This window comes from Aulonocara stuartgranti (genome assembly GCF_965226115.1).
Source record: "Aulonocara stuartgranti genome assembly, chromosome: 22".
Classification (NCBI taxonomy): Eukaryota; Metazoa; Chordata; class Actinopteri; order Cichliformes; family Cichlidae; genus Aulonocara; species Aulonocara stuartgranti.
In genome coordinates this window covers 17,507,647-17,534,930 of record NC_138957.1, presented here as the reverse complement: position 1 = coordinate 17,534,930, position 27,284 = coordinate 17,507,647, and the positions used below count along the sequence as shown (strand labels likewise).

At 41.3% G+C, this 27,284-nt stretch overlaps 1 protein-coding gene across 1 annotated transcript in view; it reads left to right on the top strand.

Annotated features, from left to right (window-relative positions):
* Positions 1 to 27,284, top strand: part of rapgef5a (Rap guanine nucleotide exchange factor (GEF) 5a) — a 49,991-nt gene that overhangs the window by 18,399 nt on the left and 4,308 nt on the right. The window contains exons 6-24 of the mRNA XM_082520345.1: positions 5,195 to 5,276; positions 5,413 to 5,461; positions 5,592 to 5,665; positions 9,012 to 9,191; positions 16,093 to 16,238; positions 17,193 to 17,293; positions 20,502 to 20,580; positions 20,683 to 20,827; positions 23,382 to 23,473; positions 23,575 to 23,605; positions 23,888 to 23,966; positions 24,187 to 24,336; positions 24,535 to 24,632; positions 25,264 to 25,386; positions 25,862 to 26,040; positions 26,159 to 26,249; positions 26,330 to 26,380; positions 26,497 to 26,584; positions 26,672 to 26,736. Of these exons, the coding sequence (XP_082376471.1) occupies positions 5,195 to 5,276; positions 5,413 to 5,461; positions 5,592 to 5,665; positions 9,012 to 9,191; positions 16,093 to 16,238; positions 17,193 to 17,293; positions 20,502 to 20,580; positions 20,683 to 20,827; positions 23,382 to 23,473; positions 23,575 to 23,605; positions 23,888 to 23,966; positions 24,187 to 24,336; positions 24,535 to 24,632; positions 25,264 to 25,386; positions 25,862 to 26,040; positions 26,159 to 26,249; positions 26,330 to 26,380; positions 26,497 to 26,584; positions 26,672 to 26,736 (1,903 nt within the window). The remainder of the gene's footprint in view (positions 1 to 5,194; positions 5,277 to 5,412; positions 5,462 to 5,591; positions 5,666 to 9,011; positions 9,192 to 16,092; positions 16,239 to 17,192; positions 17,294 to 20,501; positions 20,581 to 20,682; positions 20,828 to 23,381; positions 23,474 to 23,574; positions 23,606 to 23,887; positions 23,967 to 24,186; positions 24,337 to 24,534; positions 24,633 to 25,263; positions 25,387 to 25,861; positions 26,041 to 26,158; positions 26,250 to 26,329; positions 26,381 to 26,496; positions 26,585 to 26,671; positions 26,737 to 27,284) is intronic.

The following is a 27,284-nucleotide window of genomic DNA, read 5'->3' as shown; positions in this document are numbered from 1 at the left end:
TGCACACTATGTATTGGAAAGATTATGTTGTAAATCTGAATCACTTATAATTCATAAATAGTATTTTAAGTATTGGCCTCAAATATTTTCTTGCAGATAAAATTTTGAATAAAAGATACAAAAATTCATGAATAAATACACTGCTCAGGAATAACATTCATTATGATACATGTTAGTGGGTGGACTATATTGGGAAACAAGGGAACATTTTGTCCTCAATGTTGATCTCCTAGAAAAGCAGAAAAAATGGGAAAGCGTAAGGAATTGAGTGAGTTTGATGAGGTCCAAAATTGTCGTGACGATTCTGCAGTGGTCCAAGGAACGAACAGCGGTAAACCAGCGATATGGCCATGGCTGGCCAAGGGTCACAGATGCATGTGGGGAGCGAAGACTGAGTTGTGTGGTCCAATTCAACAGACGCATTACTGTAGGTCAAATTGCAAACAGATTTAGTGTTAGTTCTGATGGAAAGGTGGATGCCTGTCCTGATCCTGTCCTCAGTTTGAAAATGCCAACAATGAGCGTGTGAACATCAGAACCAGGCAACGAAAGAAAGTGGCCTGGTTTGATGAATCATGTGGATGGCCGGGTACGTGTGCGTCCTGGCAACAGGATGCACACGGAGGCAGTGTGAAGCTTCGGGCAATGTTCTGCTCGGTAACCATATGGCACGTGTCCGATCCATGGGGACCCCCACCTCACAACTTACAGGACTTAAAGGATCTGTTGCTAGAATCTTAGTGACAGATACCACAGCTCCACTGACCTGAAGTGGAAGCTTGTTGCACTAATAAAATATCGAAGCTGAAGCGACAGGTTTCCGGTTTATATTAGAGATTGAGGCCATTTGTCTATTTGATGTACTGTGCAAAGAGACATGTGACTGTGTTTGACTTGGCGGAAATGTTGCAATCCTTGCAAGTACATATCTGACCTTGCAACTCAAATACACACGCTGTCCAAGGTTTTCCTCAAATCCCAACAAGGAACTTAATCTCTATTCACTGTTTCAAATCCCCAATCTGCTTATGTGAGAGACGCATCCAGTTGCTGGCGCACACACCTCCGCAGCCCTAGAAAAAAATCAGCCTTCGCCTTTGCACACAAGCTGATGCATGATGCGATCGCTCAAATATGCGAGATGAGCTCTGATGCATGCTTACGCATACAGAAACAAACATGCAGAGCGGTGTCATCCAGAGTTCCCTGCTTTGTTGCTCCGTGTGTGGGGTTCCTGTCGAGGCTGCTACCGAACTCGATGTGTCAGTCAGACAAAAGCAGGGACCAGTGTGTGTTTGTGCGAAGGAACAAGGGAACGTGCCTAGGAAATTCTGAGTAACAACATCAAAAGGTGCATTTAGAGACATTAGAGAGACAAAAAGACAGTCGGGGGGAATTGAATGTCATATTTGAATGTGACTATCATGTATTGCATTGTAGGTATGGTTATTTTCTATACATAATAATGCACGACATGTGCACTCAGACTCCTACCAGATGCTGGAAGAGTTTATAAATTTGATTTGAGAAAGAAAAAGAAATTTATTGCATATTTAACATGCTGAATCACTCATTTATATTTAAAATATGTCTGTCCTAAGAATCAATATGGATGTAGTGCCATATTGGCTCAAATAGATTGTAGATTTTCTTTTGGAAACTGCATCTGAATAAAATGAAGCAATTTAGTTTTTATAGACCAGATAAAAATGAGATTTTCCATTCAGGATTCTCGCACTGCTACTTTGACTCTGTTGCTTTGTGTCTGTCTTTGCCTGTCGCGTCATTTCTCTGCAGGCTATTTCTCTCTGTCTTTCTCTCTTTCTTACATCCTCTGGCCCTCTTAGAGAATATTTGTAGCCGAAAATAGCTGACGTTACTCTACTAGTTGCTTCAAAGTGAGCTGATGAATTGTTAAATATATGACTCAGTTGATATTGATTCTCTTTGTAACTGTAATAAAACATCACCTAACATTACATAATGCATATTTAAAAAAAGATGCTGCAGCAAAATTTAAATTGCAGTCTGGTGTGACTGCCTCCCATGAACCGCTGCGTCATGTGTTTTACCGTTTAATCTAACAAGAGAACAATTAAAACGATACTGGCTGCACAGCCTGAGCTGACCATTGAGTGATTGCTGCTTCAGTAAAGCAAAAGAAGGACACGTCTCTAATTAAATGGGCTTGCTCTGGTGCATCATGTGTAGAAGAGGTTTACTACTTTCATTCAATATCATTCAGTTAACGCCAGCACTGTCACTCTGTCTCCAAGGACCTCTGCGTCTCAGCAACATGACACGCTCTCAGGCACATTTTCATCACTGAGATTTGTCAGTTCATTGTTAGTTTTCGCTGTTATAAATTGACAGGAATGTCATGGTTTCAGGCAGATTGCAAGTTTAAACTTGCGACATGAGCGAATCCAATATTGTCATACAAGAATCTTTCTTTGATTAAGTCAGTGACGTTTTCATTTAATGAGCTTTTTTTGACAACAGCAATTAAAAAAAATTGAGATTGGCATCATTCTTTTTCCAAACGCTTTACCTCCCATTACATAAAGAGTAAATCTTGCTTATATAGAAATGTCTTGGGTACTCTAGATGTGAACATCAATATATCTCATGCACTGAATATCAACTGCATACAGCTGCCAAATCCCATGACACAGCGACATGCATATGAGCATCTTCCCAGTGTGACATAACTCAGTATAATAAGCTCTGCTACATTTACATTTAAGGATTTAAACTAAACATTACATTTTGAATATTATGGAGTGCAGTACAACTCAATCTACACTACAGTAGTTTAACAATTTACACAATATTGTGTCAACTGCTTAAAAAGTTAATAAGTTGAGATCACAAGCAACACTAAAAGTGACAAAAGGAGGAAATGTTTCAAAAATAACAATTTATTAGACACTGGATCCCTTTCTTATCCTGCATGACACTGTGTATTTCATATACTGTAACCCATAGTCCATATACACACTTTACTGTGTGATGTATGAGGTGGTTGTCAATAACAATTATTTTGCTGGTTTCCCTGTCTGTGGAAAAACGCTGTTCTCTGCACTGTGCAGGAGAGGCAGACTTGCCAGGAGCTAAAATATGCCACCGTTCGCCTGAGAGGGGAAAACGTACTTGCTTGCTTTGCATAGTCCTCTGGTACTACACTAGACGATCTATAGCCCTCTCTATTTTAAAAGGGAGGCGAGTAAAGCCAAAAAAGCCAGTCTAGCAGAATAGCGAAGGGTTTTAGCTAGAGAGGAGGTTATTCCAGAGAACACGTCCTCCTTATGATTCACACTCAGTCTGTCGCAGTCCGTTGAAAAGCCTTTATTTTGTTGTTAGACTAGAAAAATTCAGATCATGGCTACATGCGTGTGCGCAGTGTCTACGTTATGTAGTTGTATTATTCTGACCGAAGATCTCTGTGTCAAAGATTGCTCTTTGTGCCGTGCACTCTGATACAATTTGAACAAGGAGGTGACCCATCATCATAATCTCGTATCAATTTCTGCTTTGTGTTGTTTAATGACCGGTGACACACCTCCTACTGCACCTCTTTTTCAGCTCTGGTGCATTCAGGCTCATGGTGAGTCACCAAATTACCAAATGAACAACAGCAAACAAAATTAAGGACACTGTTTGGAATAAATTTAGCATTTATCATGGCTCAGAATAGACTTTGTTTTGTAATGGGCTTCTAGATTTTATGGGTAATAAAAATGTAAAGTATGAAACAAACAAAAATGAATAATTTGCTCCTATTGTTCCACTGAGTTTGTTAACAGAAACCAGTAATTCTGACCAATTAAGCTATAAGGAAAGGTTTTCTCTCCTTCCAGGCATCTGATGTCTTGCCTGCCTCTGTCTCTCTCTGTCTATGCCAAAGCTGAAGTGTCAGGCTGAAGGCTATGCGTTATCACCATCTCTCCTGCTTCTGCATCCACCGTTCTCTTATCAGATTACAGTGTAGACACACACACAAGCACAAATGCACACACACAAAGTCACACAGGGCTTCATCTTCTTTCCTCTACAACTATTACAAGTGCCTACGGCACCTGTTGATAAAATCCAAATTGTATGCAAATTGGGGCATGTGTGTGTACGTGCGTGAGTGTGTGTTTGTGTGCTGGAGGCAGGGAGAATATATGTGTGTGTCATGTGGGGGTGAGGCAGTATGTGGGAGACCAATTCAAACAGTGGTTTTGTAAGAGAACATATTAGATGAGAGGCCCTCGGGTGCAGTGTGTCGCCACTGAAGGCAAACTCAGTGCAATCTTGTATTATTACTGAGTTATACTGCAGAGTTTACCCCCAAACAACCGCCTGTTTACCCAAAACACACGCACACACACACACACACACACACACACACACACACACACAAATGAAGTTAAACCTAAATATATTCACAGAGCACTTTTAGAAAAAACTCAACAAGAGCTGCACATCTATATAAATTGTGAGCCGATGTACTCACTGCCAGTACCTACACACACACAAACTAGGCCACTTTAACTTCAACAGAAGGGTGTGTCTCCGAGCTGTTTTGCATAAACCACATGAAAAAGAGAAAGGGCCGATGAGAAGTTCCTAATACAAAACCATGCAGGCCCTGAGGAACTATAAACACAGGATGATAACTCAGATGGGTCGGTACAACTTTAGGGAATACGATTTTCCCCGTGAATTCACCTTAGCAGTCATGTTTTCATTTAATTTTCATTAAAAATGTTTAGCATTCATAATCAGCTTTATAGAACAATTATGTCAAAACTTCTATTTAATTGTAATTGGCAACTTTGAATACAGGTAAAACAAAGTCACGAAAAAGTCTTGTGCACTTTCACGATATTTTACAATGAGATTTCTCATCGGTTGTTGTTTGAGAACTTGTTGTGCCACCTTAATGAAGTCACTGTAAAATTATAATAAGGTTCCACCACAAAAAAAGTCAGCTTATTTAATTTATTAAATAGGAAAGTGATGATGTACCAACATCGCTGCTATTCAGACGAATAGAACCAATTTGGATCTGGCTGTAGTTCTTTCTTATTAAACCAGGGGGCAGTGTAGTGAGGACTTTAAAAAGAAACTTTTGTCATTGTGGGGTTTTTTATTTAAATTTTACGAACCAGTTAGTTACCAGTAAAGGTGTTTCTCTCTCTCCAAGGTCAGAGGAAGACTCTGAAGGTAACAGGGACATCTGCAGTGAGATTCTTCAGATGAAAGCTCTTGAGAGACTCACTTCTACGGTCAGTGTGGCAGGGTCAATACAGCATCATCATCTAATGAGATAAACATTAGATGAAAACTGGAGTGTGTTATAGTTCACCAGATGTGTTTGTGTATGTTTTTGTGGTCTAACATCTTCAGTCTTCTTTCTTATAGGTGCAAAGTGAGTTGGCGGCTGCTCTTGCGCGAAAGACACGTAAAGCTTGTAAGTACATTTAGTTGATGCGTATGTGTGTGTGTTTTCAATGTTTCCACAGTGAGAAGACAGAATGAAAAGGACAATGTCATGTTGTAAGAAGAAACGTGTTAATGTGCTGCTGTTTGATTGGTTACAGTGTCAGAGCAGGACTCTGAGACAGCAGAGACGAGCCACCAGGAGCCTCGAACGCCCAGCGAGGAGAGCAGTCCGGTAACACACGCAGTAAAAACCGTCTCTAACCCCCCTTTTTTTCTTTTAACCATAGTCTTGTCCTTCAATTAATTTTTCAAAGTTAATTTCATTTACAAAAGAAATCTGCTGCTTCGACAGTTTGCACTTGCCTGAAGTAGGCCTACAGCCGAATCAGTTTGTGTTCTTGTTGCATTACTGTTAAGAAGCTATTTCAGTGTCTAAATAGGGCACAATAAACACATTCTAGTAGCTCCTTGATGCAGCAATACAAAGTCTGATCCACAGACAGACTTTGTAGATCCCCTCCAAATGAAGAGATAAAAATGATAATTGTTTTGCTTAATCTATCTTTGTCTCTTAAAGGTTGCAGGTTGAATTTATGTAGGGGGTACACATGGGGTTGAATGTAGAAAACAGGGTCAGAGCAAAGTGCAGAGGGAGATCTGTTTGGTCCCAACTATGTAGAGCCAGAACTTTCTCTCTATGAATTATTAATTCGGTGGATACACCGAAGAAATGAGGAAAGAGCAAGAAAACAGGAGGAAGAACAGCTTTTAAACACAATTGCACACATATAGTAATGTGTACAGATGGGTGACAGATTAAAGGAAAATCCATATAGCGTCGTAGTGAGGTGCTGGGTCATCATGCAACACTAGAATAGCTTCAGTGCTTTTTAGCATCGGTGAAACACCATTCTTCTGAAGGTTATTCCCTAGTTGGTATTTTGATGATGGTGGTTTAGAGCACTGTCTAAAGCTAGGATTATACGTGCTTGAAGACATGCACATGGATCACAAAGAAGTAGTTGTTGTCAAGTCTGCCTGGAGCATGCAAGTGTAGTTTGTGGACAGTACAGTTTGATACAACTAGTTTGTGTGGTCACAATGTGTGAAAGTGCATCGTAAGCTGTTCACCCTCTAATAATGAAATTTGTGTCTCTCAAATGCTAAAAATACATTAACCTGACACCTTGGTCCTAAGCCTCTCCTAGGTGGGATGATCTGGGGTGACTGCAAAGGCCATAGCATATTAGGCTTGTAATATTGGTAGTCAGATAATCATTTAGTGACCACTCAAGCCCCATGCATATTGAGACCTCCTGGAGGAGACTACTGCAGTCAAGACAGAAATAGTTCATCATAGGAAAAAGGCACTGTGCATTGAGCCATCCCTCCTAGATGTACATAAACCATTTCATACACAGAGCCAACGGATCACTTTACATTTTACTTCCACTCTTTGGTTTTTGGCTCATCACACTTCAGCTTGTTGTGATGCCTTGTGATGTGTTAGATGTCTCTATTATTTTCAGTGTAAATGATGATCAATTTGAAAAAAATGTGGAGGTCTAAAGCAGATAAAGTATTCTTTAGAGAGTAAAACATATATGTTTAAACATATTTATATTTTGCTTCTGACTGCAGCAATTCTATTATAACCTGTTCAGTTCACTGGATGTTGTTGGTATGTGTTTGTGTTGTGCTGTTGCTCAGTTGTTGCTCCTCTGTGGATTTTTATATTTCACATATACTGAAAAGCTAATTGACAGTGACACGTTCCTTTTACTCTCTTGATCCCTCCTTTTAAATATCAATCCACAAAGTCTAACTGCACAGTGTTATTTTGTTTGAATATGTCGTGTTATCTGGATTTTGGCAGCTTGGAAGTGAGTTCTGGCTAACATAGTAAGCTATTTATGAGACAAGCTCAAATTTTCATATTTGTTTTGTTGGCCGAGGAAAAAGAGAAAATATCCAAATGAGCCCAAACACATTGTGAATCCAGCCGCTTCGAAGTAGAGCTGTTCTTAACGAGGAATCGTCTTCTCCACTCTCATTCCTCATTCTGCCTCTCACTGACTACAAACGCATTAAACTAGTTTTGCTTTAATTACCAGCAACAAATGAAGTGCATAATTTAGTCATTTGCAAATGAATATAGGCACTAATGTACATTTACAAGTAAATGATGTAGGACTCCTCACTATGTTGGTACAGTCGTGAATGCTGTGGAAACTGCTATGCAACCCAGGTGGATACAGCGAATAGTGACTCTGATCCAGACATTACATTGATCCTGCAGGAGCTGTTTAGGAGCTGCTGCAGACTGTAGTGGTAACATAGGTGTTGCATGTTAATAAACAAGTACAACTGCAAAACGTATAGGATAACAATGTGAATTTCAACTTTCATTTCCTTTGTCGTACAGTTTTTTTTTTAACCTATGCAGATATTTTGTTAAACTCAAAAGGCTCTAAAATATAATGCTTTCTAATTTAGCTTAAACACTTGAAGATCATAGAAAAATTAAAGCAAATCAAAGAAACAGGCGGACAATTCAAGTACACACATTTGTCAGCGTTTTATCTTGGTGTGTCGTTGACAGGAAGCTGAAAGCAGGTTTGCAGGAAGTAGTAAGGGACATGGCACAGGGGTTGTGATATAATGTCTATGTGTACGTGGCTATTCTGCCAGATAAGTGGTGCCATTGGGGGAAGGGGGGGGGTGTTTTCCTAGTAAACAAAAATGAGCGATGTTCTGCAGGGGTGTGTGTTACCCTCTATTGGAACATGGCACCGTGGGATAGTTGAGCCCACAGGAAAGGATACCCACCCACTCCCAGCCAAATGAACCCCCCCCCCTCCCCGTCCCCTTTCTATCTCTCTTCCAAGGAAAATAAACAGACCAGGCTACCAGCCACCGGTGATAACCATCATACTAGCACACAGTAATGTTTTCTATTGTCAGGTATATCTAGGGACAAAAGCACTGGTTTCTCCAGAATCCTTGAGCTATTTCAGGGAAATATGTTCCTGTTTCATTTTCCTTTTTTAAGGTCACGATGTTATACATTCCTTTTTATCCACTTTCTTATTTCATCTGCCTCAGCTAGACTACCAGGACAGTAGCAGATTTCTGTACTGACTATAGAGGGGAGGAGACAGACACCACACTTGCACCCTAGCACACTATTCTCACACAGACACCCACTCCCGCCCACTTATACTACTAATCACACACTCTCATTCCTTCTCCACCAGATCCTCTGACACAGAGCAGTCAGACTGAGACAAAGAGAAGTTCAGTAGATAAAAAGGAATTAGTGACTGTAATAGATAGAAAAGAATAAAGAGACAAGTAATAATAACAGGGAGAACAAGATTAGATAGAGAGAGCTAGGATTACCACATTTTCTTATCCTACTCACATGGATATATAGGGGCAACAGAAAACTTCTCCTTGTGTGTTTCTGGATTATGACCAAACTTTGTTGACCTCCATTCCTCAAACATACTCTGAGTGTTTCTACAATGTCTTGGGACTGCGGGCTGAGATATGTCTTCATGCCTCCTGCGTTGCAGCTGGGAGGTGTGTGTGCTTTGCGGGACAGCAGCAGCAGCGGCGGCGGAGGGATGGGCACCGTGTGCGGCCGCGAGGAGCTAACCAGCCGGCTGGGGCTGGAGGCCGTGCAGCGGCTGGCCAAAGACGGCTGTCGGCTGCTGCAGAACCACAACTACCGTCTACCCGACAGGAACCAGGCGGTGAGTAGAGAGTGCTATAGTTTGATATTATAGTACATCTTATAGTATCGGCAGGACTGCTGACGTTGTCTTGTGAACTCTTACCATGTAATCTGCAGACAGAGTTGTGGCTGCACGCTTAATGTGAGTGGAGAGTAATGGACGTCATGCGGTTAATGTTGTCATTACTGTCATCATTTTTAAGCAGGGACACACACACCTCAGGTCAGAGTTACTCATGGATTCAGGCCAGGGATCATGCGAGTAAATCCTCCTCAGCACCATCATTATTGGTGGTTCTGTCCAGCTAAGGGATAGGCACGCATGCATGCATGTATTTTCCAGCACGCCTGGCCTGTTTAGACCTTTTCTCAGTACATGAGGGCACAATTCTGCACTGACATGCACACGCCAACTAAAGTTATCACTGAAGACGCCCAGAGCTCGGGTTCATTCAGATCACTTTACTTTAAACATACACCAGTTCTGTAGCTCATCTAATGTGGGTGTTAATAATGGCTTAGCGCATCGTGATCTCATACTCTTTTTACACGCTGTCAAGTACTGTGTGTGTGCGTGTAGATGTGTGTGTGTGTCAGTTTGCTGGCTAGAGCTTATAATCATTCGTGGGCGCTTGCATGTGTATGTTCATGTGCTGCTTGCCCTGTGGCAGGCTGAGTCAGAGTGGGCTGATAATGAGCGGGGTGTTAGTGAAGCGTTGTACTGTATGATCCTGCTCTACAGTACACCTGAGGGCCGGAAACGAAGGAAATGCAGTCACATTTCACCCTGCATCACCGTGGTTGTGTGTCTGTGTGAGTCTGACTGAAGCCCAGCCTTAGGGATTTTCTAAAGTGTGCATAAATCTAGTTTCATTTCTTGAAAATGTACACAATAAAAATATACTGTATTTTATCATCTTATATATTAGAGGAGGGATGCAAGAGAGAGTTCAACTAGACTCCAATCTAATCATTATGCTCTAAACATTTAGGTATCAATATCATTATATCTGTATTTAGACTCTTGAAGGATTTATCTCATGTAACATAAATCTGAGCAAGTATAGCTTTAAGTTAATGTAGTTTATTGATCCTGCAGTCGTGCCCATTTTTTACTTTGTCAGAGTAAACAGAACACTGTTTGGTTATTCCAGGATGTCAAACAGAAATTCAAAGCAGCCTGGCTGTGTGTAGATTTCTTTACATAAATGACGCATCAGCACTGAAAGCATTTTTTCTCTACAAAGTATAATTTACATTTAAGGTGCCTTATTGACAAAATCTTGTTGAAAAGAAAAAGTGCACTTGTTCATATACCAGAACACAAGTAGTGTAAGGTGCATTACTGGCCACATTTCTTATTTGATTTATCCATGCCTTTAATATTATAGCATAAAAGTGTGGTGTGACATCCCCAGGTGTTGCTGTATAGCACTACAGTGTAAGCAGTTTAAACTGCATGTGACCAATACGTGTGTCAGTTTTGAGCCAAACAACATCATAAATTATTAAAAACATCTTTTGAAACAAAGATGCTTTGCAGCCCTGATTAAACTCAGTTGACCTTTTATTCGTAGGTGTTATTGTTTCAGCTCATCGTTCAGCTCAGGCTGCAGAATTTAGCAGAAACCAAAGCTAGACGACCAGCTCGATACACAACAGAAACCATTCTCCTTTTACTGGGTTGTCATGGTGATTTTCTTTTTTTTTTTGGGACAGATAAGCTCTGACAAACCAGTGTGGGCTGTTTCCATAGTGATTTAACTCATGTGTCATTGCATTGCTTTGGGTTTTTCCATTTCTCAATAGTCATTTCTGACTTGCATTTTTGTTACTCTTCCACATTTAATCAGCATTAGAAGTTTCGAGAGGTCCACCTACACAAAGGGTTCTTCAGTGTTACACCATGCACTACACACTGGGCAGGTTTTGGGATTAATGCTTTATGTGTGTCCCACTATGTGTGGTTGCACATACTATCTGTGTGCTGCTGACTTAAAAGCATTGTGTGTTATACTCTTATCCATTATTTCCAGGAATCAGGCACAGAGCTATCATAACAAAGATATGGCTTGGTCAGTGTTGACACACACACATACATTAGCAGGAACAGGAAAGGAACAGAGAGTGCTTCCTTTAGGCTTTGCATGGGCATCCACCTTTCCTGACAATGTTACGTCATGCTGTGTGTCTGTGTGTGACTAACTGATAGAAACAGTGAGGGTAAAAGAGACTTTCAAATCCTGTACAAAGCTGAATATATATATAATAAATATATCCTTCGTTTTTCACACTCAAATTGAACTCTTTGACCCTGTGACGAGTGCAGCGTGTCCCCAGGTTTCTGAGCTTTCTTTTTTCTGCTTCGACTTCTCAAACCTTTCGAGCATGAAGTCTGCACAATTTGGAGACAGACAGGGGGCGAGGGAGCGGGGGGACAGGAAAAATTGGGTGAACGCAGGAGAGCTTGAGGAAGGAGCAACGAGAACAGGAAGAAACGGACCGATACACCTGTTAGCAGAGAACAAGTGACTGTCTAAAGAAATGTCAGAAGCTCTTTTTTTTATGCCTTTGAGACATTTCAGAAATGTCATACCCACAGTTTTTACCTACAGTTTTTTTAGTCTATACATTAGAGGTTGATATGTTGGTGTTATTGGGAGACAGTAAAGTAAGGAGGCATTGAAACAGGTCCATTATTTATTTGGAAAGCTCTCTCTTTGTCATTGATGTGTAACTGCCTGAAATCCCCTGTTTTTCCTTTCATATCAGATGTTTTGCTAAAACGCATGGCAGCTTGAGTAAAATGTTTCTGTTTTTTGTCTTTTGTAAATGCTGCTTTCTCCCACACTCCTCTGTCTCCCTCACTTTACTTCCCAGGCTCTTGCCTTTCATCTATCATTTCTTTTTTGTTCTCACTGTCTTTTTCTATTGCATAACTTTCTGACCCCTCCTCTCCACAAGTGCCCTTTTGGATAGTTTTACTTTTTCATGCCTCTGCGTCTTTTCCATGGCTACATTAAACGCTTTTTCTCTCATTTTGCTGTTTGCACTTACGACGTAGAAGCGTATGTGAGATGTTGCGTGCATGTTACTAATTGTCATAGTGTTACTGCTGCAAGTTTTACTTTGCTGCATTTTCTGAAAGATTTTTGATCTTGCGTGTGTTTGTGTTGTCTCACTGCCTTCCTCCATTCTTGGCTCAGAGTTGTTTTTCTTGGCATCTGTGTAAAGAATGTAAGTGTTGTCGGAAAGATCAACAGCTTGCTACTGAATCAGGAAGGCAGAACATTTTCTTCTCCTTTGTTTTTACAGTAGTTGTAATTGGTTACATAATGGGTGTGTTTTTTTAAGTGCATTTCTAGAGCACTTTATTATATATCTGATGGTGTAGAGTGACAGGAAGCGTCAACAGAGATAGAGAAGGGAGACTCGTGATAAAGCCGATCCCAGTCTCTGTTCAGTGCCGTGTCCCCTTTAGACCCTTAGGCCACCAAACTTGTTATCTCGGCACCAGATCAGGGTCGCTGGGCGTGGTGTCTGTGCCAGGCCATAATGTGATTAATAATGGTTTGTCAGATGAGCTGTCACTGCTTTGCTAATATCCTGTTTGCATTTCTGTGTTGTTAACCCTTCCGTATGATTATTTTTAGCATGTTATAGAGGAAATTAAACATCATGTAATTAGGACTATGTCCTTTTATGAAAGTCCCTGTTCTCTACAGGTGGATGGTGTTTTTGTCTGCTTTTCAGGTCTGTGAATTCAGCTTAGTTTAGTGTTTGTGTTTATCTCGAAATTTAGATAAAGTTTAGCCCTAGGGGATTTCACAGTTGCATTCCTTGCTATTTTGGTATGAATGTTTTGGGCCTGACAAGAGTTAGGGGGTGGTGCTCAGGTTTCTTCTGTATAGAATAATTATATCAAAGTTATTACTTTGCTGTGTTTTGGAAGGTCTTAAGGTAACACTTAATGTTATATAAAGTAGAAGAACTAAGCAAAAAACAAACAAACCCCAGTGCAATGACATATTTATTTTCTTGTTGGCTTATCACAGTACGAGCTCTAAACATGGAAGTGTGATGGTTGAATAACTGTTCAGGTGATCAGCCTGATAGTCTACTATTCTAACAAGTTGGAGGGGGTGTAAAGGTACCATCAACCAGCAATTATCATTCCTTTAGAAAAGGAATTAGACACGCTACAGCACACTGGATGTGATGGCTGCTGCTGCACATCTGTGTCACACTCCCATAGAATATGAATCACTGAAACATGTCTGCACACACACACCACTTTGGGCATATTGTTTTGTCTGACACAAGTCAGATCCCACCTGCTGTCTCTTGGGATCAGACTGATCCTTTCATCGTACAATACCAGAGATGTGTGTGTGTTTGTGTGTGTGTGTGTGTGTTGCTCTCTGCTCTCTGCAAACTTGTCTCAGTTTTTTTTCTAAATGTTATACAGGTATGTTTGTGATTCAAAAAAAAACTCAACAAAAAACAAATATATACCCATTTCAATTATTTTTTTTTACCAGTGAAACCAATATAACATCTCCACATTCACAAATATACATTTCTGACATTCAAAAACAAAACAAAAACAAATCAGCGACCAATATAGCCACCTTTCTTTGCAAGGACACTCAAAAGCCTGCCATCCATGGATTCTGTCAGTGTTTTGATCTGTTCACCATCAACATTGCGTGCAGCAGCAACCACAGCCTCCCAGACACTGTTCAGAGAGGTGTACTGTTTTCCCTCCTTGTAAATCTCACATTTGATGATGGACCACAGGTTCTCAATGGGGTTCAGATCAGGTGAACAAGGTGGCCATGTCATTAGTTTTTCTTCTTTTATACCCTTTCTTGCCAGCCACGCTGTGGAGTACTTGGACGCGTGTGATGGAGCATTGTCCTGCATGAAAATCATGTTTTTCTTGAAGGATGCAGACTTCTTCCTGTACCACTGCTTGAAGAAGGTGTCTTCCAGAAACTGGCAGTAGGACTGGGAGTTGAGCTTGACTCCATCCTCAACCCGAAAAGGCCCCACAAGCTCATCTTTGATGATACCAGCCCAAACCAGTACTCCACCTCCACCTTGCTGGCGTCTGAGTCGGACTGGAGCTCTCTGCCCTTTACCAATCCAGCCACGGGCCCATCCATCTGGCCCATCAAGACTCACTCTCATTTCATCAGTCCATAAAACCTTAGAAAAACCAGTCTTGAGATATTTCTTGGCCCAGTCTTGACGTTTCAGCTTGTGTGTCTTGTTCAGTGGTGGTCGTCTTTCAGCCTTTCTTACCTTGGCCATGTCTCTGAGTATTGCACACCTTGTGCTTTTGGGCACTCCAGTGATGTTGCAGCTCTGAAATATGGCCAAACTGGTGGCAAGTGGCATCTTGGCAGCTGCACGCTTGACTTTTCTCAGTTCATGGGCAGTTATTTTGCGCCTTAGTTTTTCCACATGCTTCTTGTGACCCTGTTGACTATTTTGAATGAAACGCTTGATTGTTCGATGATCACGCTTCAGAAGCTTTGCAATTTTGAGACTGCTGCATCCCTCTGCAAGATATCTCACTATTTTTGACTTTTCTGAGCCTGTCAAGTCCTTCTTTTGACCCATTTTGCCAAAGGAAAGGACGTTGCCTAATAATTATGCACACCTGATATAGGGTGTTGATGTCATTAGACCACACCCCTTCTCATTACAGAGATGCACATCACCTAATATGCTTAATTGGTAGTAGGCTTTCGAGCCTATACAGCTTGGAGTAAGACAACATGCATGAAGAGGATGATGTGGACAAAATACTCATTTGCCTAATAATTCTGCACTCCCTGTATTTTCACTTTAGACACAGATCGTTGCAAAAGCAGTTACTATCTAGTGCGGTGTTCACACTTTTATGAGGCGTAGCACATTTTTTTAAGATCTAGTTAGTGTTGTTTTCAGAGGTTTGGTTTCTTTTTATCAGTCAGTGGAAATGTTACATCTAAATTGTTAATTTTATGGCCAGCTAAAGAGAAAAAACAGCCTTGCACTGACTCTCTGTGTCAGTTGTGACTGCTGCTCAGTCCTTCTGGCTGGGACAGAGACTGCAGCGAGCATCTGGAGGAGAGACGTCGCTTCTTTATCCATCTCTGCTCTCCTGCTCCTTTGATCTCTCTCTCTCTCTCCTCTGCTTTTCTCTCTTCTCCTCCGGCTCTTTCTTATTGTGCTCCTTCGTTCACCTGGAGCTCTGTTACTGTTACACTGCACCATCATAGCAGGAGCGTGTGTCTGTGTGTTTGTGTGCGTGTATCAGAGTCATGGATCAAGTTGCTGCACATTTATGGAGCCGGAGATCATTTAAAGCTGACATTCATAGATGTCCTCATTGTAATATAATTCTTGAAATCTTTCCAAAGGCAGAGGAAATGCAATCCTTCCCTTTGAAGCTGCCAACACAGGCAGTGTCTAAAAGTGTGGATTAAAACTGAGGTGTGAGTTTGCTTATGTGTTGGAAAAACACATAATAAGGGCAATATCTGAGAGGTTTACAAAAACTAGAATTGCATGCTAGCTGCTTTCTTTAATAGAATCACACAAACCATATTTTATATAATTACTGTTTTAAATGCATCCTTCGCTTTAATTTTATATTATTTATTGAACACCACGTAGAGACCACAGTTATAAGCTAAAGGAGGCAGTTGATTTGCTTAAATGTTTGGTAAAAGCAGATGGGAAATAAACAAAGTTGGCAAAAACCACAAAGAGTGTTCAAATCCACTACAGAGTACGTAAGAAAGTCACATGGGATGCGTCGTATTGTTCTGTACTGTTTGAAATCTTGCGTCTACTCCTTTAATCGCCTTCCAGCGGTTTTGTCCTTGCCTGACTATGTTATATTTTTCTCACATTTTCTCTTTTAGGAGGCGGTAGGAAGGGTTTGTCTAAAGGAGAGAGGTCGGGACGTATTGGTGTTGCGGAGAGTGACATCATCAGTGACATCGCCATCGGACAGGCCCTCACCAACATCGTCCGGGGGCGGGTCCAGAGAGGAGGATTGCGACAAGAGGTTGGTCCCTCCTCCTGCATAATGAGGGCCCTCCACACTAACAATGGCAATGAAAACATAATCATAGTCCTCCTGTCTCTTTTGGGTTTTTAGTTTTTTTTCTTTGGGATATCAAGTTGCAGACACACACTTTTGCATATGCAAGCAGAATATCAGTAGGGCTGTCAAAATTGTGTGGGCGTGTATGTGTTTGTCTAGGATAATGTATGCTTTGGCTTCTGGCAGAGTGCAGGAAGGAGAGAATGGCTTTTTGTTTTCAGCTGGAAGAGGAAAATAGATCACATAAGACTGGTTTACTTCCTTCCATATATCAGTGTGTTTTAGGATCTTATGCTGTACGTATAATTACACATCTGTGTTCCTTTCCAAGTGCAGTTCTTCGAAGTTGATTTCTTTGAATTGAATACACATAGCACAGCATACCACAGTCTTTGACCTAAGGCACAATGCAGGGAGTGTCAGTGACAGGCAGGTTAAGTGGGTGTATGTGTATGTGTGTGTAAGCAGTTTTCAGTGTTTTCCGTAGACGTTGGTTCTCTGTCAGAGTTACTGTAGGAGCTGTCAGAGAGAGGGTTTCAATCTCTGGAGCTCTCGGCTGACAGGAGCAGACAGCAGAGCAGTTTGCATCCAGAATGAGCGACCCTTACAGGGCTGAACTGGGAACAGTTTAGATATGAAGATGACCTCTGAGCTAGTCACGCTTGCAGAGGCAGAGGAGGATTTAGATGAAGATAGTGATGAAGACGATGACGATGAAGAGGAGGATAGCAGTCATGATGGTGATGGAAGCAAGTCAGAGATGTTTGCATTTAATGTTCCCCATTTTCGCTACATTGATGACGACGACGCGGAGGAGTATATGGACGAAGGCAGGGTGGCAGGGTGGAGGAACACAAGTGGTACTTGGTCCTCTTGCTATATTGAGGAAGATTACTGCAACTCTTCATCTTACAGGTATGTGGTGGTGTCCGGTACGCCGCTTAAGATTTTGGAGCATCTGCTAAGTGACCTACGATTGGATGACCAAAGAGGGGCACCAGAGAACAAGGAGAGCGGTGAGTTTGGAGACATGTAAACACACAAACACACATTTGATTGTCCTTGAAGCTGTAGTCAGAGGCATGTCTTTGTGAAGAACCATCTACATCATGGCATAAATGTGTAGAGTTTAATTGTAAGTCTTAGTATCTTGTGTTAAATGAGGCCCCACACCTCTTGCCAAGGACTTTGTTTCCCAGCTGCGCAAGTTACAACACAACCCAGCCCCGATCTCTCTGTCTCTTTTAATTTCCCCGAAGTTGGGTCAGACCTGTGAGGTATGAGCATTTCCCTGCTGTGTTTGAGCCTGTGTGTGGCTGCATGAGTCAGCCCTCAAACCATATCCAGGTGTGCGTGTATGTGCATTCATTCAGCCATGTCAGTGGCCACAAATATGAGGAGCATTCAGGAGGTTAAATGCTCTAATGGGTTTGTGAAATGATTGCCACGGGGTGCTTTAGGCAGTTGTGCCGCAAACGATTTCAGTGTTAACTGTCATGTCACATTTACACAAACCTTAAGTCTAGCTTATTACATTATGGATTGTTTTATAGTGCAGTAATCTTTTACTCAGGAAATATTAGCAATCCTTGATGTAATTAGTTAATCTTTTATCATATTTGAATTTAGAAAGCACTAAAATCGTGGTGAAAAATTGGCATTCTTAAATATCAATGGGTCTTGACTTCTTTCCTTCTAATTACATTTCAGAGCCATCACAGATCCCAGGTCCACTATAATAATGCTTTAATCACAGAGGGAGGTCTGGGTCCCGGCATTCATTTTATAAAACCCTGCACTTGTCTGTTAGCATCTATTCTAGACAAGGCTCCTTTATGCATCAGCCCCCTCAGCACCACCAGTTCCCAACAGTCCACAGGGAGCCATCTCACTGAATTGCAGGAAGCAAACGAAGAAAGACGGAGAGATAAATGTGGGAGAGAGAGAAGGAGAGCAAGAGAGGACTGAGATGGTCTTTGTGGAGGAGCTCTGTCTGATATTTATTTAGTGAAAATGAGAAAACACTTGCTTTTTTTATGACAGCACAGGGAAGGGAGGAAGTGGGAATGCAAAATTTATCTTCATCTTCTCCCCATCTGTGTGTGTGTCTATGTCTACCTTTGCATTATGGTTGGTGTTTCCTGAATAAGCACATATGTGTATGTGTGTGTATGCGTGTGTGTGTGAGTGAATGCATCAGTATGCCGTTTTAGGTGGCTTAACGGTGCAGCATGTTGAACAGGCTCAAACACGCTTCCGCAGCGATTACCCCAAACACCCCTCACCGTGCACCGTGCACGCACAAAGAGAACACAGACGCAACAAAAACACAGCAGCAGATTAGTGCGATTAGTTCAGCACACACACAGTTTCTCTCTCTTCTTGTTTCCACCCCTTTCTCTCTCACAAGAGATAAAATGCCCAAGGTCAGAACTCAGTGAGTTATTCATCAGGGTGTTATGTGTGTGTCTGAGCGCATGTGTTTGACTTTGTGTGTGCCAGCGGGTAAACGCAGAGGGCATATGTTGAAGATGAAAATGGATATTTATCATCACAGAGAGCTGGGAGAGGGTGAATGTAGGAGGAGAGAAGTAGCAGGGGGAAATGTAATCGCTAAGAAGGAGAAAATGAAAAATGGGGGTGTGTGGAGTGGAGGAGGGGGTAGATGGGGATACTTTAGGATGGAGAGACAGAGGGTGGGAAACAGGAAAAGAACTCATAAATGGTCAAGAAAGGGCTCCACTTCCTCAGATTGAATAGGAAGTGTGAGGAAAGTGAGTGAACGGGGTTCTGAAAAAGTGATAAGTACTGTCAGACCTGCTTAAAATATTTCTCAAGAGTTGTGTTTTTATTTTTAAAGCAAAGGCCGTTGATAAAATATTAATGCTTCAGCCTATGCTCGGTCTTCTATAATTGATTTCTTTGCTCTCTGCCTGACAGAGTCATATGTGGGTCACACATTTTCCCAGGGAAAGAGTTGACACCACACACACACACACACACACACACACACACACACACACACACACACACACACACACACACACACACACACACACACACACACACACACAGAGAGAGAGCAACTTCTTCACAGCACCAACAATGGCTCATTACCCATCTGCCACGAGGGCTGTTTATATTTGGTTCTTACCCATTGATCACCTGCTGAGTCTCACACACACTCTTGGCTTCTATCTTGCACATTAGCTCGCTCCACTCTGATAAATTTGAGTAGGTTTTTTTTTGTTTTTGAAGTTGTTTGGAAAATGAGCCAAGAGGAAGAAAAGCCTGACTTGCTCATTGTCATAGGTTTGTTTAAATTTTCCCCCGGGGACCCAAAAAACCTGGTGAGACATCAAAAATTCTCTTGACAAAGAAAAATAGCTCAATATTTAGTAAAAAGCAGCTTTGGGTAAAATTATAAAGAAAGTATAATCTGCTTCGTCAGGACTGTGTGGGAGTGATTGGTGACATAAGAAAGTAACTTTAAACTCCAGAATATTTAAATTAATGTCAATCCAAGTTTAATTATGCAGCAAATGGTTGTCTCAAGGCAGTTTATACTGTAAGATAAAGACACTGCAGTATTCTCGAGAAAACTCTAAGCAGTCAAACAGCTGGCTATGATCGAGCACTTTGTGTAGGTGGGAAAGAAAAACTTCCTTTTAAGAGGAAGAAACCTCTGGGGGAGATCTCCATGTAAAGGGAAAGAGAAGAGTGTGAATGTTTGGAGTTGTAGTTTGCTATGTATCCATCTGTATCATTATTATTATTATTATTATTATTATTATTATTATTATTATTATTATTATTAATAATAATAATAATAATAAATGTGTACTATTAAAAATGCTTTGCTGGGAACTGTGAAAATGGGTTATAATTATCTTTGGATTCCTCACTATAAAGAGACACTGTTCATGTAACATGTGATTATTGCTGCTTTAAGTCTAGTCGAAGGGCAAGTAAAAGAAGAAAATAGGGCATTGAGCTCAAGCTTGAAGATTTATTGCTCAACCTCTCTTTTGTATCTTAAAAAGCTGTAATTGATTTTTAAAGTGAAACTAACTTCTGCTGCTCATCTGGGGAAATCAGAAGTTAATTGAAAGATAGAAGAATATAAAATACTTTGTTTTGGCTTTTCACATCTTAATCCCACAGATAAGGAGAAAACATATCTTGGATTTTAGATTTTTAACAATGTTTTTTTCTGTTTTTCAGAAATGCTGCTGGATGATTTCCTGTTAACGTATCTGGTGTTCATGTCCACTCATGACCTCTGTCAGGCCCTGCTGGGACAATATCCTTACAAGGAAAACCATGCATTGATTCAAACACAGTCATATTAACACACATATTTCAGACTCCATATTCCCCCTTGTTGTTCCTTGACCACAGTCACCTATAGCAGCGCACGCTGCAGGGGCCAGGAGGAGGGCAAAGATGCCCTCTTCAGGAAACGTAAAGTACTGCAGCTTGTTTCCCACTGGAGCAGACTCTATAAGGATTTCCTAAAGGAAGAGGAGCACGTCAGGAGCTTCATGAAGGTATGGCCTTCTTCACTATTTCTGATTATATAGTTTTAAAGACATGTTGAGTTTGATCCAGTCTTGTCTTCTCTTAAATGTATTGCTGAAGAACATCAAAAGGCTCATTCATCTTCATTTGTCTCCCTGTCTTCTAAATTAAGTTGTCCTTCCTTAAGTTCTGCATGACTGGACATCAAGTGCTTTTTAGAAAGGATAAGGAGCTTTGTGTATGTGTGTTTGTGCACATGTGTGCGCTTGCTGCATGTGATGACAAACTGATCGGCGTTCCTGCCTTCTCCCACAAGCAAATCCTTCATTACTAGATTCATCTCATCCTTCTGGCAAATAATAAAATGCAGGAGTTTCTGAATGTATCGTGAGATGTGTTTTGTATGACTTCACAGAAGAATCCAAAATAACAGTGACAATTATTATACAATTATGATGCTTTATTCCACATTATAATCTGGTAGCTTCTTCAATTTGTATCACGTATGGGCATGGTAGTGATTGAAAGCACACACAGAATCCTAAGTGTCACATAACCTCCCATAACTCACATTTTTCTTCACAAACGCTGCTTGCGTCTGTCTGCGTTCTTGTTATTTTCACATGGTTCGCTGCATCGACTCGGGATGTCTCTGACACCGAAGGGGAAACAAACAAACACACACAACACAATCAAACGTGTACACCCACACGCACACACATATACTCGCACATCACTTGTCCCTCCGTAACCTGACGGCTCCGTTGCTCGGTGCCGGGTTGCCATGGAAACCAAAGTGGTAGGGTTGGCATTGGTATAATCTCAAATGGAGTGTGTAACCCAGGTGATAGTTGCCTAGTAACAGAGGAACGAGAGGGGAATAGGGACCGGAGGCTACAGTGGGTCAATGACAACGATAAGGAGGCGTCTGGAGATGCGTGTGCGTTTGTGTGGATCCGTGCAAGTTCTGAGAGCTAATTCAGTTGCGTCACTTATTCTGTGACATGTCCAGGCATAGGTTTAAGTACTGCACTTGGTGATGGATGAACTATCACACTGGAACTAAAGGAGTTAAACAGAATGCATGTGTTTAGGAATGTAGCAGTCTATTCCCAGCATTGGTGTCTGTGCTGCTCCACCTACACATTACACCTACAGTTCAACTATGGAAACCCATGCCATGAAGCTCCCGGTGCACAATTTTTTTGTTGATGTTAACACCAGAGGAGATTTAGAGCTCTGCAGTTACTGAGTCAGCAGAGCGTTGGCAATTTTTACACACTATGCGCTTCAGAACTCGGTGACCCCGTTCTGTAATTGAGTTGCTGCCGTTCCCAATCACCTCCAGTTTGTTATAATACCACTTAGAGCTGATTGTGGAGTATCTAGGAGAGAGGGAATTTCATGAGCTGACCTGTTATGACAGTGACATCCTATCACAGTACTCTGCTCAAATTCATTGAGCTCTTTAGAGCGAAACATTTTTTTTAAACAAATATTTGTAAAGGCAGGTTGCCTGGTTAGGGTTTTGATTTTTATACACATGTGGCAATGAGACCTAAAACACCAGTATTCAAAGATTTTGGTGTGGCAACGTAGTCAAAGTAAAATTGATATTTATACAATTGATATTTTTAGCTCTGATGTGCATCCAGACAAATGTGTTATAAAGAGCTAAGTTATTTAGAAGAGGTGAAAAAACATATGTAATGGATATTAATATTAGCAGATAATGCAGGCTGAGGTATCAGACACAGAATGCGTTATAGATTTTCTTTTTCTTTTAGTATCTGGGTTTAAAAGTACAACATCAAGTAACAGATACATGTAAAATGTTGAACTGATGCTTCCATATTTATTAGACAGCATGTATTTTGATAAAACAATTACAAATAAAGCAGTTTGGGGTTTGGCTAAATGAATCAAGACAATCTGATTAAGTTAACTTTGGTTATGGGGATTCTGTCACGGTTTGCCAGGGCAAACTGTAGGGATGTGGGGAAAGGAGGACCCAGAACGCAGGACTCTTCACTGCAAGCGGTGCGTTTATTTACAGTGCAAAAAAGCAATAAATCCCCGTGCTCTCCCTTTACTCCCGTGTCGTGTCTTCTTCCCGAAAAGTCCCAGTTTAGTGCTCTCTGCTCCTGTGTCTCTGCACTCCCCGTGCTCACTGCTGTCTCTCGTCCCACACTCCTCCTGAGGAAAACAATAGAGGCAGCCGTTAAAACACTTAATCCAAGCAGGAATACACTCACTGACTTTCCAACTAAACTACAAGACTGACGTGAAGTCTAACGCAATAAGTTCAGATAACTATGGCACATACACAGCTGTTTATTACACAGTCAGCGCAGAGTGATCCTGGTTGTTATGTTGCATTGAGGTCAGTCTTTGTATACATGTGTTTATAAAATGTTCCTCACACTAAAAGCTGTGATTGGCTCTTATGCCTGCTGTGCAATAGAGTGAGGACACATTCTTTTTTTTTTCTGGCTCAGACAACCTTTACCATTAGTCAAGAAGTATTTAGCATGAATCATGTGATCATGGATTTTAATAACATTTCCTTTCTCTGTCTGTCAGACTCTGTACAGGTGTGTTTTAGAAGATCTGTACGAGTTCCCCATATTGGAGAAAGACCTGAAGGAGTTTCAGAAACTTCTGCGTCGCAGGCAGTAAGAGACATTAAAGAAGCATGTGATGATGTGTAAACTCATCTGTCTGCCTTATTTTGACTACCCGTAACCTCCTTCACTAGTTTCTTTGTTTCTTGTAGCACGGTGGATGACTGCCCTCCAAACCAAAAGGTATAACACACAAATGGATATGAGAGAGAATCTGTCACATATTTAGAAAAAGATTGACTCACATTGGCCACTGTACTTACTGACTTATCCACAACAAGCTAAAACAGATGGAGGATCTGTATTTTTGCATTGTTAAATAACACAGAAACAACATTTTTAGATTTTCTTTAAGCAGTGTAGGTGCTGATGGAGATAATATAGGTGCTATCAGTGCCTAATAACATCCAGCACAGACTAGATAAAGCATTTCAAATCTCCATTTGTCCTCCGCTCTTCTCGCAGAGCAAACAAACGTATCAGCATATGAGTCTGAAGGAAAACTGTTTGCAGCTCCGCAGTCCACAGACCGATACCAGAGAGGGTGAGTAACAGACACAGACATACACAATCACTGCCCCAAACTCTACACAGTTATGCATAATTACAGTTGTGGAGTGTAATTTTAGTTTGCACATGCAAATTGCTTAAATTGTGTTTTCAACTATATTTTTGGCAAAAACTAACTGAAGTTTTCTTTCTCCAGCATTTCAGCATTCATTTATTTTAGACATTTACTCTCGCCATGTTTGCGTGTTTTTCAGTTATTTGCTGCGTGTACGTGAGTGCCGACTCCTACCTGAGTGTCCACACGCATCCCTCGCTGGAGGCCCGTGAGCTTCTGCGGATTGTGGCTCTGAAGATGGACAGAGCAGAAGAGGACATGGTGCTCGCCGTGGTGTCGCACACTGGAGGTAAATGCGATTCAAGCACAATTCAAGTAGAACATATAGTCAAGATAGTTTTCTAATATAAGCAATATGTGGGATTTACTCCTGCTGCCTGACCTGCTCCTCAAAAATAGCTGTACAAGTCCTCCTAGCTGGGAATCACTGATCCATTTTCTTGGCTCTCGTTCATCTCTCTCCTTCTGTCTGTGTTTGTCTCTGAAGAGCGGAGGGTGTTACAGCCCAGTGACTGTGTGTACTCTGAGTCTCTGACCCCACAAGGAAAGCTTGTGGCCTGTCGCAGGGATCTTACTGAGATCTTGGTATGTAAATGGCTGCATTTTTTTTTGTCTTTCTGTAACATTCAGTCTTTAAAAGAAGCTGAAGTTGCAGCTTGCAGGTCCAAAGCAAAACACAGCAAACAAAGTTAGTTATTTAGCCTCTGTATCACTTTCTTGACAAATCAGGCATGAAAATGAGTATTTCACTTCCCCAGCAGACATATTTTCAGTGTTGCAATGAGTCATGCAGCAGCAAACTGGAGAGGCTCAGGCCTGGTGATTGTTATTAACTCTGACTCAGTAGGAGAGGAAAACGTGTGAGCCACAATTATTGTGTGGTTGCCCGACAGTGACATCTGGACTGGAAAGTGCCGTTTCAGGGCACCTTTGTAAAGGGGCATCATCATCACAGAGTGAGATCTATGTCTGAATGTCTTAGCGGCTAGAGCCTGGCTGATTTGTTGGTGGGGCGATATTAGCTATCTGCAGCACTATCGTTATCGGCGTTTATAACAGCTGATAAATGAAAAGGTCCCAGAACAGATGTGGCCATAATGCCACATACACACTGATGCAGATGCAAATTGACTAATGCTCCTGATAGGATTTTATTTGAGCATGCCTTGTCTTTTTGTGCAATAATTTAAATTTCTCTACGGGTTTGTATGTGCAGCCTCCTTTAACAGACAGTGCTGAGCTAAGCAGGAGGCCAGTTCGACTCCTGGGCATCAACACCTGGGATGTGGCAGCTGCCCTCACACACCTGGATTGGAGTCTCTTCAAATCCATTCACGAGGTATCCACTCATACAGATGAATGTATGTGGTGTATGCACAGAGTTTTAAATAAATTCATATTGACGACAGATGCTGCTGAAGTTTACGCATCAGAATATAAGCAAATGCTCAGCGAGACTTCCTGGATCATGAGCACAGCTCAGCCAGCAGCTGAGTGGCTTTTTAGATGTGTTGTTCTTGTAAAAACTTTAAACATAGCACAGATGAAGAGACACAGGCTCCATCTTGGCGTGCTTTCCCATTTGGTACTAGAGTACATTTGAGCACTTTCTTTTTCTTTCCTGGTTTTATATCGTATACGAGAATTGTTTTTGTTTCAGTTTTTGATTTTAAATTCAAAAAAATTAAGCAATAGCAAGATTAGAGTGAAACAAGCAATGGCGAGGTAGCCTCGTTTATAGAGGGAGAACACACCCAAGGATGTGTGATTCTTGATGTGTTTCACTCACACTCTTTCTTTCCGTCAACATGCAGCAGGAGCTGGTGTACTACACTCTCAGCCGCGCTCCTGGCACTGGCCACACGGCGGCGCTCTCAGTCCTGCTGCAGCGCTGTAACGAGGTCCAGCAGTGGGTCATGTCCGAGGTGCTCATGTGTGTGTCGCTCAACAAGCGAGTACAGCTTCTCAAGAAGTTTATCAAGATTGCAGCTCAGTAAGAACAGAACACACACGTGGTCATGTAAACAAAATGAAGAGTATGTTTTAAGCACATCATGTTTTATCTCCTTTTTTTAATAACATTTTTCTGCTTCTGCCTGTGTTGCACACAGCTGTAAAGCCCAGAGAAATCTGAACTCTGCATTTGCCATCATCATGGGTCTCAACACAGCTGCTGTCAGTCGACTCAACCAAACGTGGGAGGTAAGTCTTAACAGAACTGAGTCTGTTCATTACGATGCCTATTTTCAAGTCCAGCTCTGAGCAAACGCTTTCCCTTTCAGAAATGTCCGGGGAAGTTCAAGAAGCTCTTCTCAGAGCTGGAACTCATCACGGTGAGACCTGGTGGACAGAGATAGAGAAACACGCAGAGATGAAAATGTGCTATTCCTTTAAATGCTTCCTCCTTTTCTTTACTCTGCTTTCTGTTTTCCTCCATCTCTTTTTCCAGGATCCATCTCTAAACCACAAAGCCTACAGAGAAGCCTTCAAGAGGATGAAACCTCCTAAGATCCCTTTCATGCCTCTTCTCTTAAAAGGTATCTACTCTAAATCCTACACACACGTGCGCACACACACACAGAAACACTGAATGAATCCCTAATAAGCCCGTCTCCTGCTTTTAGATATCACTTTTATCCACGAGGGAAATAAGACCTTCCATGACAACTTGGTCAACTTTGAGAAGTTGGTGAGTTTGAGTCATTTCTTTAATGTCTTTCAGTGCCTCAAACCATTTCCATGTGACATTTAAGTATTTTTTCCTTTCAGCTTCTCTAGATTTATTCTGCAGACTTAAGCTTTGCAGTGTAGGTGATAATAAGGTCACGATACTTGGATATTTGTATTGTGACAATGAAAGAGTGCAACAGTGAGATTTTGGAAGTAAAAATCACATTTATATTTTTCATGGGTGTTTTGATTATGAGCTATAATGTTGTAATCATCCAAAGCAGACTTACTAAGAGCTTTTTCTGAAATGTCAGTGGAGAAAACAAATGGGAAATTCATGTTTGTGCTCAGGGTCCTTAAAAAAGCAGGGACTGTTGTGCTCTGTAGTTTTTGTTTTGTCAGTATTCTGCAATATATTATAACAATACCAAGTTGCATCTGTGGTGAATACATCATACATCTGATGAAGGCACCATCTACTATTTGTTGTCAAGTTGACTGATGAAAGTAGATGCTTTGTATTTCCAGAGTACATGCTGAGTGGTGAATCCACCATCACCAATAGTA